Source organism: Spinacia oleracea, chromosome 4, assembly GCF_020520425.1.
Source record: "Spinacia oleracea cultivar Varoflay chromosome 4, BTI_SOV_V1, whole genome shotgun sequence".
NCBI lineage: Eukaryota > Viridiplantae > Streptophyta > Magnoliopsida > Caryophyllales > Amaranthaceae > Spinacia > Spinacia oleracea.
In genome coordinates, this window is record NC_079490.1 from 138,326,310 (window position 1) to 138,343,127 (window position 16,818).

The window sequence follows — 16,818 nt, forward strand, 5'->3', positions numbered from 1 at the left end:
AATAAGTTTCTTTTTTCCTAGCCACGTGGCACTATAATTGGGGGTTTTATTTTAAAATAAAATAATTATTTCAAATTTTATTTTACCTCCCGCCTCCCTCATCAACACCAACTGCAACAACCTCCGACCACCCTAGCTTTCAACCCCAACGTCAGGCGTCGACCCCAACCCTAGCCGCAAACCCTAACCCCATCCACCCCTCCTTAGACCCCAACCTCAGCCGCCTCGTCGTTGCCCCCAACCCCAGCCATATCACAACCATATATCCCCAAACTGTTGCCCCACCATAACCAACTGAAAATTTACTCAATCACTGAAAACACACCTCTAACCACTGGAAGCCTACCACCAACATAACCTAGCACTATATGATGGACCTATCTTCCTCTGCCAACTACCAACACCCTTCCCTCATTACCCCCACTTGCAGCAAGCCCCGCCCGGCCAAATTAGCCTTACTAAAGTTGCCCTGCAACGATGACTATATGAACTCAATTAAGCGACGACGAAGAGAGAAGGTGAGAGACGAAGTGAGGTGGGAGGAGGGAATGATAATGGCATCCGCAAGGGAAGGAAGAAGTCGACGGTGAGTTAGTGTTGGTGATAGATTTATACGCCGGAGAAGGGTGGAAGAGAAAGAAGGGCAACCAGACAGGGCATCCTTACTTCTTACTTCTTAACGATTGTTGCATTAGCTTTATTGTAGGCCTTTATACATATTGTGACTCCACTTAATCTAAAGCACCCCAAATCCACCAGAGTCCTGTAAAATATATATGTTCTCGTCGTCGGCCCTGTGCTTTTTTATGCGCACACAGGCTCCCCGATCAACCTCGTTCTTGTTGTCAATTGGCACGAGTGTCATTTCAGAATCGAACACTCGCTTGTGTGTTGTGATCCTACGAGTCTCGAAACAACCATTTGCACACAAAGCTTGCGTCCTTCTCGACAAAAAGGCAAGAGCGTCTTGCACGATCTAGTGTTAAAATACTCGAACCGTGACACAGAGGCTCTTTTCTGTATCAATCTCTCAATCTGGATCATTCCATAGGATAACCCAAGTCTTGATGCTAACAGATTCAACATTTCTACTACTCTTATCTTCTTTCCCAAACAAGAACAAGGTAAGAACATGTTTATTGGACATTAGAACAAATAAAAAAGGGGAGTACTATACGTAGCCTGATTTTACTTGGCGCAACCCATTTTACTTTCATTTTTTTTATTCTAAAAAAAACTCTACCCTCACTTTTATTATTTTCTCTCAACCTTTTTGATATTATTTTAGTTTAAATAAATTTGTTTTTTTTAGTTTCATGTGTATCTAATCGTATTTAGATTGCAATGGACGATATTTTTGACTTGGAATTAAGGTAATTTTCGTTTTTTTCATGATTTTTCGAGGCTTTCATACAACTTGTATTAAATTAACACTTCTATTTTGTACAGGTTGAACAAAATGTAGTTAACTATTTCGTACAGATTGAACAAAATATAATTAACCGTTTCCTACATATCCAACATAACAGAACTAAGTATTTCGTATAAATTGAACAAAACATAAATCCGTTCAAAATTGAACATAACATAAATAGGTTTTATAATCACTATTAATGTATAAAAAAAACAATTACTACATGACCAGTCGACAACTCTTTCATTGTAGACAGTTGAAAGAACTAGTATCATCATTTTGTTCAATTTGAACGGAATACTTAGTTCTGTTATGTTCAATCTGTATGAAATAATTAATTATATTTTGTTCAATACGTAAGGAATAGTTAATTATATTCTGTTCAATATGTACAAAAATAGAAGTATTTATTTCATACCAATTGCATGAAAAGGCTCAAAAAAATAGAAAAAAACGAAAATTACCACAGTTCCAAGTCAAAAATATCGTACATTGCAATCAAATTATGTATTCTAATTTGATTAGATATCGTAACCCTAATAAAAAAAATTAAATACATTTAAACAAAAATAATACCAAAAAAGTAGAGAGAAAATAGTAAAAGTGAGAGTTAGGGTTTTTTTAAAATGAAAAAAATGAAAGTAAAAAGGGTTGCGTCGAGTAAAACCAGGTTGCTAAAAAAAAGGCAAGACACATGTCTTAAAACCGCTTGATGATAGAAGCGAAGTCGAGAGACCCAACATCACCAAGGTACATGAAATTGTTAACCTATGGTATTTCTTTACCTCTTTATTTTTTGATCAATTATTTTTTACTACCTGAAAAAAATTGAAAAATTGCTTTTTACCACCTAAAAAAAATTAAAACTTATTATTTTACCACATGAAAATGGAAAAATAGATGAAAATGTTATGTGATGGATCACAATAACGGTAATATTTTTGATATGTTCTTTTCTTCCACGATTTCATGTATTTAACTCTCTTATCTTCCCCCACCTCCTTATCTTCCATGATTCACATAATTTTTCACCACCACTAATTCACAAAATTGACCAAATTCAATGAAAATAAAGATAGAATGGTGAAAGAGGTAAAGAACATCACACAGGAATGGAAAAAATTGGAGGGAAATTGAATTGGGTAGCCACACAAATAGGTTTCAACTATATTTGCGTGTTCAGGTGGTAAAAAAAACAAGTTTTAAACTTTTTTTAGGTGGTAAAATTCAAGTTTTAGTTTTTCAGGTGGTAAAAAATAAATTTTCAATTTTTCTAGGTAGTAAAAAATAATTTGTCCTTTATTTTTTTGCTTTTTGATTTTTGTATTTAGCTATTGTAAAAAAAAGTTTTAAAAAAATCCAATCAATACTTTTATATATTTAAAAGATAACATTTTTTTGTGAGTGAGCCATCCTTAGCACCAAAATCCTTGAATAAAAAACATAATCCAAGATGAGAAGTCAAACTAAAACTTTTGATTGTTAAATTTTTGTAAAAAACATTGTTTTCTCAGTTAGCCCCTCCAATGAAACCTTCCAATGGACGCTCCTCAATGTGACCATTCGATAAAAGCACAAAAGTAGGTATGATGGGCTCCTTCATCAATTACACTTGCTTCTTCCTCTTTTATCTATTTTACAAAAAATACACAATTTTAATTAAATAAAAGTATAAATAAATCCGAAAAAGTAGAAAAATGTGGACCCCATTTAGCACTTCCCACTAACATATTCCATATCACATAAACAAATCTAAAAGTTAGATTTCCAATCCAATGTCATCCCCCACATTCACTCCTATTTTGGAATTCAATTATTCCAAACGATCACCCTACATCTCTATGATAATCATGTAACTTTCAAAGTTAGTAATTTTATACATGTGCTTGTTTGAAAGGTAATTAAGACGTTCTCTTAGAAAAATGAATAAAAAAAATATTGTGTATTAAATTTGCATCATTATGTCATCATAAAATAAAGTTGTACTACGTATATATAATAGCTAAATATGCGTATTAATGATATGTATATAATTGAAAAAAGCTAAAAGCTAGCTAATGACATTACAACTAATGGTACCAGTATGTATGTGGAAAAAAATAAAAGAGTTTTCTTTATATTTCCTTCCATACAAACAAATTGCATGAGGATTTTAGCACTCCAAGACTTATAAGTTAATTTTCAATAATTGCTTCTCAATCACATGATCAAGATCGAGAAACTACATGTCTATGGAGTGCTAATATCTTCATCCAAAGCTAGTAGATGAATTTACTCGATCCTATAAATTGAGCCTCCTATCACTTTCTAACATTCCTTGTTGGTGAAACTCTTACCAACCTTAATTCTAGCTAAAACAATTTGAAACTAATTAAATCATAATCATGCAATTAATTATTACAAAGATGATAAGTATTTTTCTCTTAGCCCTAGCTTGCTCCATGGTCCCCCAAGATAACCCTGATTTTTTTTTTTTTGATTTTTTTGTTTTAAAAAATGTATCTCTTGGTTATTCATTCAACTGGTCCATGCATTCTTCTTTTTGTCTATCAATTGGATTGAAAGCCATATTCCTTTCCCTTTCTTTTCCCCATATTCACAATTTCTTTTTCCTCCATTTTCTTTTCTTGCTCCCATGTCCTTGCTAGTACTACACTCTTAAAATCATATGGCTGCATTCTCATAACGTCATCTAATCCACCATCTTCTTTCTTTCTTTCTTTCTTTCTTTCTTTCTTTCTTTCTTTCTTTCTCCCTTTTCTTTCCTCGATCGATAGATCTCATCAATCGACTAATCTCGATCTTTCAACTTGTATAGGGAGATTCCGTCTAAGAGATATATACTTCCCTTTTTTTTTCGATCACCATCGTATCAAGAATAAATTCTTATGAATATTATTATTATTATTATTATCATCTAAAAGTTCCTCCAAACGTAGGTGTCCAAAAATCTACCGTGGTCTCATGTGTTACAGGAAACGTGCTAGAAACCGGTACCAAGCATAATCCTCGACTCCTTAGATCTTGTTTCGGACCGTCTGAATCAATCTTCGCCTTTTCGTTACTCTACATTAAGGCATAATCACCCCACATAAATTTATAATATGCTATAGTATTGTTATTAATTAATTAAACAAAAAAAATCTTAGTTAAAAAATTAAAGCGAATATATACCGGTTGATGTTGTTGGTAGGAGCCTCCACTTTTCAAGTATGGGTTGCTTAAAACCTGTAAATAAATAATAATCCCATTTTGTATATATTAGAATAAATGAAACTTTTCGACCTATATTTGTTTATTTATTTTCTAATTTTGTCATAATATTTTAAATAAAAAAGAAGATTAATAAACTTACACTGACTTGTTCATGGAGAAACTTGATATACTCAATGGCCTCAGAGAGGACAGACGCAGTATCAGTCTGTAAAAGGTATAAAAAAGGAAATAAAGAAATATACCATGATTCATATATGGACCAATAATATTAATTAGTGTGCAACAAAAAAAATAATAAAAGCATAAAAAGTAAGCTTTTTTCGACCAAAAATTGATTGAAAAATAAAAGAATGACATATAAATGTATGATGAATCATCAATCAGTGCCATGCTTAGCTCTTTTGCTAAAAGTAAAAAATTAAAGCTGATAGAAACGCTAGCTGGGTTTTTTAGCTCCACAGAATCCCCATGGAATTTTATCCTAAATTTCCGTTGGATATATATTTCTAGCATAATTTGGGGTGATTAAGCCTGATATACACGACTAGTGCATGTTTTGGTCTAGAGTGTTTCAACTTTAAATTTTGTGAAATGGTAGTGGTAGTGTGGTACGTTACACAAACACAATTCAACTTAATTATACGATGAACAAAATTGTTGAAATAAATTGAGAAAAGGGTACATTGTTTTCTTGTTTAAAATTTACCTTTCCGAAAGGCGAAACTAATTGTTGAAGCGCAGTGATTCTGTCCCCCATCTTCTCTTTTCTTACCTAGTAAAGAGATTTTCGCACAATCAATCAGTAACGTACGTACAATATACCTGGCTATATCTAGGTAATTCTTTCATCAATGTATTATTTGAACAAATCAAATACGAAGTTGCATATACACGTACAATGAAGGCGGGGTAGAAACTACATCTTATGAAGTATGATTTGTTGAAATAGCAGCATATAACAAATTGTACTGGTATTAAGAATAATGAATACCTTAAATGGTGGTAAAGTTGACGAAGCACCATCGGTGTTCCTCGTTCGTTTAGTACTATTCTCCGGACCATTCTTTTTCACCATTGAGTTTGTATCTCTTACCTCCATTGTAGTCTACCATAACATCAAGTACGTAATGAAACAAATTCAATATAATGCCTTGATAAAATTATATCGACGGGGATTTTAGGAAATATCCCCATTAAGTAAATGACTTACCAGAAATATTATTAAGTTGTCAAAACCCTAGTACGTTACTAAGGTAAAGAATGGAATATAATTAGTTATTTACCTTTGGTTTCTCTTCGAATGTTGGCATGTTGGGCAATTGGGCACCTTGCAACGACGAAAAGAAGTTGGGCCTAACATCAGTTAATGGAGCTGAAGCACTCCAGTAAGGTGCGTTGTTGATAAAATGAAGTTGGTTTTGTTGCTGTTGCGGCGGCTGTTGCTGTTGCTGCTGCTGCTTAGGAGAAGTAGCTCTAAGAAATTGAGGCACTTTCGCCCAAGGAGACGGCAATTGTGACTGTTGGTGATGATCATTTGAAGCCCCCATACCAAAATAATTGTGCTGGTAATTACTTGAATTAAGTTGTTGTTGTTGTTGTTGTTGTTGTTGTTGTTGTTGTTGTTGTTGTTGTTGTTGTTGTGCATGTTGTTGTTGTTGTTGTTGTGCATGTTGTTGCTGGCTATGTTGTTCTGTTCCCATAAGACCCTGCAAGATACTGGAAGGGCTACCGAAAACCGAGCTTGTGGAGGATGAATCCAACTGAAAACTTGAGGGCGCGGTTAGTCCTTGGCAAGTCACCGTGCTTTCTATTGAGCTACCACTAGGAGAAAATTGTGGTTGATTATCTAAGGAAAATCCGCGGCCTAATTGTTTAAACTCCGAGTTAGAATCGTCGTTGCTCGGAAACAGTTTATCCGGCCTCCACTGGTGAAGCTGTGGCGAATTATTACCACCGAACATGACCCCTCCTCCTCCTCCTCCACCACCACCACCACCACCACCACCGCTCGCATCTTGCTGGAAGTTTGTGCTTAGACCCATGCCCTCTTGCAGCATGGACCTAAAGCTATTCTCAGCTTTCTCAGGACTCCTACTGTCCAAAAACAAACAAAAAAGACAACAAAAAGACGAAATTGAAATCAAAACCATAATTACGCAACTTAAAAATTCTTAAGTCCACTTAGTACAGTACAACGTATTCTTTACGATTCTCCTTAATTATGTTATTTTCTCCATCTCATGATGTTATTTTTTTAAAATAATTAATTGTTGGTATTATAGTAGTACTCACAGTATTGCAGTTTGTTGCTGGTTCCACTCTACCATGGCTTGAGAAGACAAACCAAGACCCACGAGCTGAAGTGAAGAAGCGTCCATCTTATTATCTACCGCGGTTGGCCCCTCGGTCAACCACCCGTAACCAGCACCGCCACCACTGTTAGAGAGGGTTGTAGTTGAGGAAGTTGAGGAGGAGCCGCCACCGCCAACTCCAACACCACCGCCGTCGAACCTACTTCTATTAGTTGATGTAGAATCCCACCAATTTGCTCCTCCACAATATTCTTCAGCCATATTGATAAAAAAAACTATATATATATATATATGTGTGTATATTTAGACCTTGATTTATTTTACTAAGCTTGTGTTACAAGTGATATTTGCTTAGGTTTTTGAGGGGGTTGATGATAAAAATGAAAATAATGAAAAATGGACCGCTACATCTGACCACATATTTATATTGCCGACTTTATACCATTTGAGATGGATGTGGTTGACGATTCAAGTTTTGTTTTTGCTTTTTTTTTTTTTCTTTTTTTTGGGTGATCATGAGATCAAGGAAAGGTCATATTGAAATGAAATTCTCTGACTTTTGTAAAATATTTAAAAACGATGGCTAGCTAAGTAGCTAATGATGTTTGTTAAGTCGCATAATTATCTTCTCTTACCCTAATCCATTTTGTAAACTACATTGAGTGCAATGTTTTAATTTATATACTCCCTCCATTTTCTTTTAATCTACACACTTTTTCATTTTTTTCATTTTTTTCATTTACCATGTATTATACGCATACTCCACTTTTATCAATACATAAAATATAAAAATAACATAGGCATTGGGATTTTATTAAAATGGTCTCAATTTATAGTTATTAGACACACCCAAAGTGTCGATATTGAGAAACATTTATAATAATAGTTTTGTGTTAGCAAACATGAATGTGAAGTAGTGTAAATTAAAACTAAGCTTGGTGTCACACTGTCACTACTTAATTGCTTCATAGTCAATCAAAGTGTGCACAAAAATATAAAGTATTCTGTTTTGAGTCATTGAATATAACCCTATAATGCGAGTAGTTATGTGTATTAAATTGTACATGTACTTAAAAGAAAAAGAAAAAATAAAGGTTGTGTAAAATAACCAAGTTAGCTAATCATGAGAGCAATTCTTTTTGGATGCTAATCATGAGGTACTAAATTCAGAAAATGAGAATCTGCCTTCTGTAAAGCTGTTGTAATAGTGTTATTCTTCCGTCTATGAATGGTTTTATTAGTAGCTACATTTGAGGGAAGGTTGGTGATAGTAGGGGCGGATCCAGAAATTTATAAATAGGGGTCTAAAAAAATTTATAATTTGGTTTATAATTCTCGTATATGCTCATTTAGGGAGTTAAAGTTGAAAGTTAAATAGTTAAAATATTATAAACACTGTAATAAGATGTGTGGAAGATTTAGGAACATTAATTTTTGGGTTTGATAATAATAAAAATCAACACCTAATCCAAATTACAGGGTTAACTTGGCGCGATTCCAAATAAAATGGGAAAAAAAAGTGTATACGACAAGTTTTCATACTTTGAAGGAGATTTTTTTATTACAATTGTCGTTGAAAAATTGCACAAAACGACACTAACAAAAAAAATAGGAATATCATTTTCAATGTATGGGGAATTACACTATTATATAATTAGGCCTCTTAACAGATCAAAAAACATGCAACTATAAGTATATAAAAATAGAGTATAAAATAAATTACTTATATATACTATGCCAATTACAAAATTATTTTGAAGAAAAAAGTAACACTATTAATATTTTGTATTTTTGTAAAAGCAAAATCATGAATCATATAAAAATAAAATAAAAAATAAATGAATAAAGAAAAAAGGACCAACAAAAGGGTGAAAAAAAAATGAAGAATTTAGAAGGTAGAAGGACAAGTAAAGGCAAAAAGTAAAAAAAAAAAGAATATGATCAACATTTTCCTCTTACTAGGATTTGAATCCAAGTGATCCAATAAGCATAATAATCAAGGAACCACTAAGCTACAAGTACATTTTACTGTCTACATTACAACTTAATTAATAATATACTGTATTAAATATTCAAGTACAATTAATTACCTCAAAATTAATTTAACAGAATTTTTTTTCAAATAATGAGGGTCCCTTTAGACCCCTCCAGAGACATATAGGTCCGCCACTGGGTGATAAGTAGACACCTCATAAGATGAATTTGTTTGAAAATAATAATTGAGGCTCTAACTTGTCACTTCAATAAATATAGTCCATTGTTAGATAAGAAGTATATATATATATATACTCTGATTGATCTCTTTGTTTCGAAATACGAAATAATTGATATGTTGATAGTGTAACTTGAATACTCATAGTTATGCATTTTCATGTGTTATGATCTAAGTAGTGGAGAGTCTAGAGGTATATAATATGCATATGTGTGTGCATGGAAACAAGGGTAATTACTCCGTACATGTACTAGCTACATCTAATTAAGTATTCATACGTATTATCCCTAATTAAGCATTATTGCCTTAATTAGGTATTCACAGTTTTCATGTGCGTAAGATACGTATAATAAACTACTTGATCCCTCCATTTCTGAATACTTAAAATAATTTGACTTACACACTTGTAAAATGGCAATACACTATTTTGACTGTAATTATATGCAATTATATATTATTAAAATATATATATATCACTTTATATATATATATATATATATATATATATATATATATATATATATATATATATATATATATATATATATATATATATATATATAAAGTGATATTTGAAAAATATACATTAAGCTAATCCAACTACTACTTCCGTTTCAAACTGATCTTTATATTTTCGGTTTTAGTCAGTTTCACTATTTTTGGACAACGTGCATGAGCTTTTACTATTTTACCTTTCTTACCTCACAAATTTTACAACTTTCCACACAATTTCTCTTATTTTATTTATTTTTTCTTAGACGCGTACCCACCTTTCTTTGTACAAATATCTCTTACTTTATCCATATTATATTGGAAAATTTGGTAATATTAATCCAACCTTTTGCCGATTTTCTTTTATTAAGCCCACCTACGACATATTTTTTAATAATCCCACCTTTACCACCCAACGTCTTTTATTGGGCCCAACACGTCATAAACCTATTGTCGGCGGTAATATATCCCTACGTGGAAGTACTCTCTCTAGATGTATTCAGTCATCATCATCAATTCATCACCATCTCGATGATTTTTTCACCAGTTATCGGTCACTTAAGCCCAATAAAAGTCGTTGGGTAGTAAAGGTGGGATTATTAAAAAATATGTCGTAGGTGGGATTAATAAAAGAAAACCGGCCAAAGGTTGGATTAATATTACCAAATTTTCCTATTATATTATATTCACTCATTTTTTTACACATAATTTCTTTGTCTTAATATTTGTGCAAATAGTAACTGTAAAAATCATTTTTAAACGGATGTAGTACATATTACACAATACCATTTAATTTTTGTATATTAGTAAAAAAAAAATGGTCAAAATTAATGTATAAATATTGTAAAGTCAAAATTTTACAAGTGATTAGGAACGCAGGGAGTATGTTTTAGCCATGACTCCAATTTTGAATCTCTTTACTCAGCAAAAGGTTGTATCTCTACACTACAAGAAATTGTACCATTAACGACGGGAAATCCCGTCGCTAAAGGCGAATAATCGTTGATTAATGACGGGATTTCCTGTCGTGAACCGGTCATAAAAGGGGGTCTTCGTTAATGGAAAATCCCTCGTTAACCCGTCGTAAAAGACATTTGCGCCGGTTGTTCCCGTCTTTGTTTAGTTGTTTGCCCCGTCGCAAAAGGCTTTTGCGACGGGACTTTTGACCCGTCGTAATTAGATTGTCGTTAAAGATACAAATTTTTATAGTGCTAATATAACTTCCGTATCAAAATAATTGCACTTTTTTGCCTTTTTTGTTTGATAACCCACAACCTTGATAATTAATATTTATATTTTTTTAATTATTTAATTTATAAAAATAAAAATAAAGTTGACAGTTTGGAAATATACATCGAGGCTAATCCTAATAAGTTTTTACATTATTACCTACATCTAGGATAAAAAGTTAAAACGGCATAACTATTTTAAAATGGAATAAGTATATTTTTATTGTACCAATTATAAAATAGTGATTGCATTAGCATTATTTCCTTGCACGGGCATATATAACAACTAACAAGTGCCATAAAACCTAAACACGTACGAGTACATAGTTTAGCTACATTTAGTGTGGATTAACATTAACACTTTATGTCAAAAATAGTTAAAAAATAAAGGGAAACAAAATCTTGTAACATGGAATTTGTCGAACAAATATCTCAACGGGGAGTTGAAGATTCTATGCCCGCCATTAATTTATTAAATTGATAATATAAACTCATATTTCTGTTTAATCATAAGCCTTATTGATGCTCATGTGCCTTTTCTAGTTCTGACACATTTTTGTGTGTTTTTGGTAACACAAGTTGCCAGAATTTCGAAAGAGCAAACGGATGTTCTATCTTATTCTCTCGATCTGCTCAACATATTTGCTGGGTATTACTTTTTCCGCTTTAAAATAGTTGCAATACTTTATTTTTTGCACTATTAACATAATCTACTTTGTTTATTTTTGATGATCTATACTTTAGAAAAATATATTCATGTGGGATCTTATTCGCATTTCCCAGTCGAAAAGAGGGGTTCCTTTTTCGTCTCGAATTTTTCATCGAACAAATAAGGGAAAAAAATCATATTGAAAACGCTCCTAACTCAAGCCCTTCCTTCGTAGAGCCGTGTATTGTAAGTGATCCTAACCTGTCCGGAGCGAGCCTCCCATAGAGGCAAGTGAAGTTGGTGAGCCGTATGATGGGAAACTATCTCCTGCGGTTCGGAGAGGACTCAGTTGTTAGTTAGTACCCTCTTGGTTTCGGAGTGGACCCTTTCACTCTATTTTATTATATACGTTTAGTGAAAAGAATGTTTTTTGATACACCTAGGACATGGATCGTGACAAGTCGTTACTACTAGCAATTACTTCCTCTTTTATTACTTCATCCTTTCCATATCCTTCTCCCTTGTACTCAGTTACTCATCAAATGGTACTCAGTTTATATCTTTAAGTTCGATCATTGACAAGGTTCAAAGAATGGGTGAGCCATTGATAAAGAATCGATTACAAACCACAATGCTAACAGATGGTGGGCCTCCGCTTTTTATTTTCGTTAATGAAACCTGCCAATTATTATGGACTCAAATCATAAGGTAATGTCAATTCACTTACTTGGAACAAGTCAGGAAAAAAATGAGGATTTTGCCAAAAGCATAGCTTTAGCGAGTCAACTTAAGCTTCGGTTTAGCGATTACATACCGAAAGCTTCGCTTAAGCTCAACTTCGAGCTTTAGCAAGTCAACTACCTCAGTGCTATAGTTTCATTCAAGTCGATATTGTACTTTACTTAAAAGAGATTCGTAGGCGAAAGCTAGTCTCCTAAACGAAGCTAGTCTGGATTACAGGCTAGCGATTGAAGTGAAAAGAGCTTGATAGATCATGATTTGTTCTCATTCATTCTACTTCGACCACCCTACAATAGCTACTTGGGGATCCACTATGGAACGGGTTTCCCGCCTTTTCTCTGCTTGAACTATGGCCATAGAAAGGAACTGAAGTGGATGGACCCTATCTTCGGTTATCACTTGATCGATTGAATCTCTTCTGTCCTATCTTGTATAACCCGGCAGGAACAACCTGACTCAGGGATTTCAGTAGAGAAACTACCGGAGTCATATCTAGCTATCAAAGAAGAAGCTTACAGGCCTTATCCCAATTAAAGTGAGGGAAGGAAGGCAAAGATAGCTAATAGCAGCTCAGCTCATATTGGCCCGGCCTTATTCAACTACCAGCACTGGATGATTCGTCTTAATGTATATTTTGGGAAAACCAATTTTAATAATTTTTACTTATCGGTAACTAAATATATTAATTGCTCAAAATATGCATTGGCAAACTTGAAAAACAAAGAGTTGCAACTAAAAAGAATCGGATGAAATACTCCCTCCGTATTTAAATAGGAGATACACTTACCATTTTTTGTTGTATTTAAATAGGAGATACACTTGTCATTTTTAGTAACTTTTCAACCCCACCATCTACTTAAATAATATATCTAATTTATCCTATGACCCACTGCCACATTAAACAATTAATTTCATAAATCCTCACACACACCCCCTCCAAAATTTAATGGTCCCTACTTATTTTACTTGATTAAAATATTTACCCCAACCCCACTTGCTTTATTATTTTATTTAATTCAACTATTCTTCTATAAGACATGTGCCCGACTAAGTGTATCTCCTATTTAAATACGGAGGGAGTACTACAAAGTACTTCCTTAATTCAATCATCCCACTTTTATTGTTCCGTATTTGTTTTTTGGGTATTTTTGTTTTAGATTTCTTCATGCCTAAAAATAGTACTCCGTAAGTTTTTTCACTCACTCTAGCTTCTCCTTATGAACCCTCTTTACCAATTCATGTACACGTTTTATACTCAATTCTTAATAAAATGAAATTAACTATGCATAGCATAGTTAAATAGGAACAGAAGGATAATTTACCGAAGTCAAAAGTGAATTGCACTATTATCACCAATTAGAATGTCGTGCGTGGATTGGAATTGTATGATGATATTTGATACTACCCTAATACGGGGAGGATGAACAAAAGATTATTAATTCACTACAAAATAACCAGTTTATAGTTATTACAGAGATGGATTCCCTCTCTAATTAGTATAAATCTGTCTCAGAGTTAGATACAGTCATACAGACTTGAGATAGGAATAAGGCATCCCTAGCTATAAAGGTCGTCTCAAAATATTTGAGACGAAATTTTGGCAAATCTGTTACAACTTTGAGACCAAATATTTTAAATACATATATAATACTATCTCTAGCATTATTTAGATACACGCTTATTATTTGCCACCCCATTACTTAAAACCTCCCCATTTATTTACCCGTATACCCTTTTTTATTTACCCCCCTCATTCAACATTTACCCATATATCCGCCCCAAATCTTACCACCACCGCTGGCCACCACCGCCGGCCACCACCTTCAGCCACCATCGCCGTCCACTACCATCACGTCGTAGGCGACAAAATGGCCGAGTCTTCACAAAAGTTTTTTTTTTGTCCGAGTTTTTCTTTAGAAACTTATGCATTTTTAGCTTGTACTACGTACCATGGTACAGCTTATGAATTTTAAGTTTGTACCATGGTACAGAGTTATGAGTTTTTAGCTTCGACCATGGTATTGACTTATGTAGTTTAAGCTTGTACCATGGAAGGAGCTAAAAATTCATAAGTCTGTACCATGGTACAAGCTAAATATTCATAAGTCTACATTATTTAAGATTTTGATTTGTTGTTGCATTTGATTTAATGTAATCGAAAAAAAAATAGAGACTTATGAATTTTTAGCTCATTCCATGGTACGCACTTATGAATTTTAAGCTCCTTTCATGGTACAAGCTTAAATTGCATAAGTCAATACCATGGTCGAAACTAAAAACTCATAAGTCTGTACCATGGTACAAACTTAAAATTCATAAGCCTGTACTATGGTACAAGCTAAAAATGCATAAGTTTCTAAAGAAAAATCCAGACAAAAAAAAAAAACTATGGTGAAGACTCGACCATTTTGTCGCCTACGATGTGATGGTAGTAGCAGGTGATGGTGGGCGGAGGTGGTGGTCGGCGGTGGAGGGGGTGGTGTGAGAGATTTTGAAAGCAAAATTAAGTAAGGATAATAATAGAAAATAAGGAAAAATAGTGGAACAGTTTTGAGTAATAATGGGGCGCCTTTTAACGCTCCACTTTCAATAATCCATCTCAATACGTATCCATATCGAAATCCATTTTTAATACTTTGTAATTTGCGGTGATTAAGTAACCCTAGTGGGCATAGATGGAAATAAAAGTTTTAAGATTAAACCCAGGGCTCTTGTTAAGGTGTACTCTGTAATACAAGTATTTTGTTAAAAAATCCTCTTTTTCAAAATAGTTACACACCGTATTCTTTCTAAAAATGTCATAATAGTTACTCCCTTCGTCTCTTTTTGTTCTTTACGTTTGATATTTTTCACGCGTTTAACGATTACTTAATTTGCATCGAGATTGTACAATTTTTTATTTAAACAAGATAAATTACGTTTATTTATAATGTTTTCACTTTTATCAAAATTCTGATATTGGAAATTGAGAAAAATTTAATGTCCCAATGAAAAAGTGTGAGAGATTATATGACACAATGGATTTAATTGGTTAAAATAATAATTGGACACAAATTTTGATAGAATACTAAGTCATTTATGTGATAATATAAAAGGAAATGTAAAGAACATTTTGAAATACCCAAAAAAGAAAACGTAAAGAACAAAAAGAGACGGAGGGAGTACCTACTTTCTCTTTCCTCCTTTACCGTGCATGGCCGTAGTAGTCAACTAGTCCTGACCGAGTCCGGATCCTCTAGAGTTTTAATAAAACTCTACAAGGTAGAGTTGTATCTACACCATACATTTTAAAATCAATGGCTCATATTGATGAGAAAAAATAGGAAATTTTGGAAATATAATATATCAACCATTGATTTTTCATTTAATGGTTGATATGCTCTAACTCTACCTTGTAGAGTTATTTTAGAACTCTAGAGGATCCAAAACCGTCCTGACCACCGCCACGCCACCTCTGCTATTTTTCCTTCCTTCCACCCGAGCATGTACCATTGTCACCATTACTTACCAGTTACCACATCAGTATTGTTACAATGAGTAACACACTAGTTCTCCTCCTTTTAAAAAAATAAGTATTAGGTCTATCAAGTTCTGATAAGTTAAAATCGGGTCAATAAGTTATATTCAGATCCTACAAGTTCCAATCAGGTCATATAAATTGACTCTCTCGAAATTACTCTCTTGCAAATAGGTGTGTTCATGTTCAATAAATTCGAATCGGGTTTCATCAAGTCATATCAGGCCGATCAGATTTAATCGGTTCCAATAAATTTAGATAATTTCAGATAAAGATCAATTTAGACAAATTTGGGTTTCATTAGGCGAATAAAAAGCCAACCTCCATGGTAGAGCTGTCAAAACAGTTATTCAGATTGGGTCCGAGTCGGGTCAACTCGGGTCTTGGGTCATGATCAGGTCGGGTCGTGTCGAGTCATTTTGTGATCAAGGTATAGATCTGGTTCGATCGGGTTGGTTTTCGGTCGGATAATGTCGTTTTTTTTCCATTTCGGATATAGGCCGGGTTTGGGTCGAAGCATGTTCAGGTCGGGTTCAACTTTTGGTTCGGGTCTTATCTAGTCGGATTAATTAAGCCAATTTCATAGTAGGTAATTTTGGGTTCATGTCAAGTTCGGATTAGATAATTAATTATCGGGTCGTTCAAAACTCAGGTCGGGTTCACTCCCGGACACGGGTCAAGATCTGGTCCGATAACTATCGGGTTTGGTCAAGTTTTTAACCCATGATCATTTTTTTATATATTTTAAAAATGAATGTTCAATTTATTTCAAATTTGAGTTTTATTTTAAATCAGGTTAACATGTGTTCTTATCAAGTCAATAAATATGTAAAGTTAATATGGATTTTAATTCAATAACTGATGTGGTCATCACAAATATTTACTCCACATGTCGAGTCACTAACAGGTTATATCGGTTATTAATCGGGTTAAGGTCATTGTTTGGTCGGGTATCGAATCAGGTTCGGATCATTGTCCGGTCAGGTAGTTCGGTTTATTGGATATCTTTCAGTCAGGTGACGTGTTCGAATTCGAG

At 33.6% G+C, this 16,818-nt stretch overlaps 1 protein-coding gene across 2 annotated transcripts; it reads right to left on the reverse strand.

Moving 5' to 3' along the window:
• Positions 1-3,442: 3,442 nt before the first annotated feature.
• On the reverse strand, positions 3,443-7,580 carry LOC110792331 (transcription factor bHLH123). Of its 2 annotated transcripts, none has more exons than XM_021997145.2 (7): positions 6,923-7,580; positions 5,914-6,724; positions 5,622-5,735; positions 5,337-5,402; positions 4,776-4,835; positions 4,589-4,642; positions 3,443-4,480 (listed from the first exon to the last, which is right to left on the reverse strand). In XM_021997145.2, the coding sequence occupies exons 1-7, from the start codon at positions 7,201-7,203 to the stop codon at positions 4,328-4,330; spliced, it is 1,539 nt and encodes a 512-aa protein (XP_021852837.2). In that variant the 5' UTR covers positions 7,204-7,580; the 3' UTR covers positions 3,443-4,327. The 2 variants fall into 2 exon arrangements, with proteins under 2 accessions (XP_021852837.2, XP_021852836.2); XM_021997144.2 differs by having other exon boundaries at positions 4,770-4,835; positions 6,923-7,574.
• Between the last annotated feature and the right edge of the window lie 9,238 nt (positions 7,581-16,818).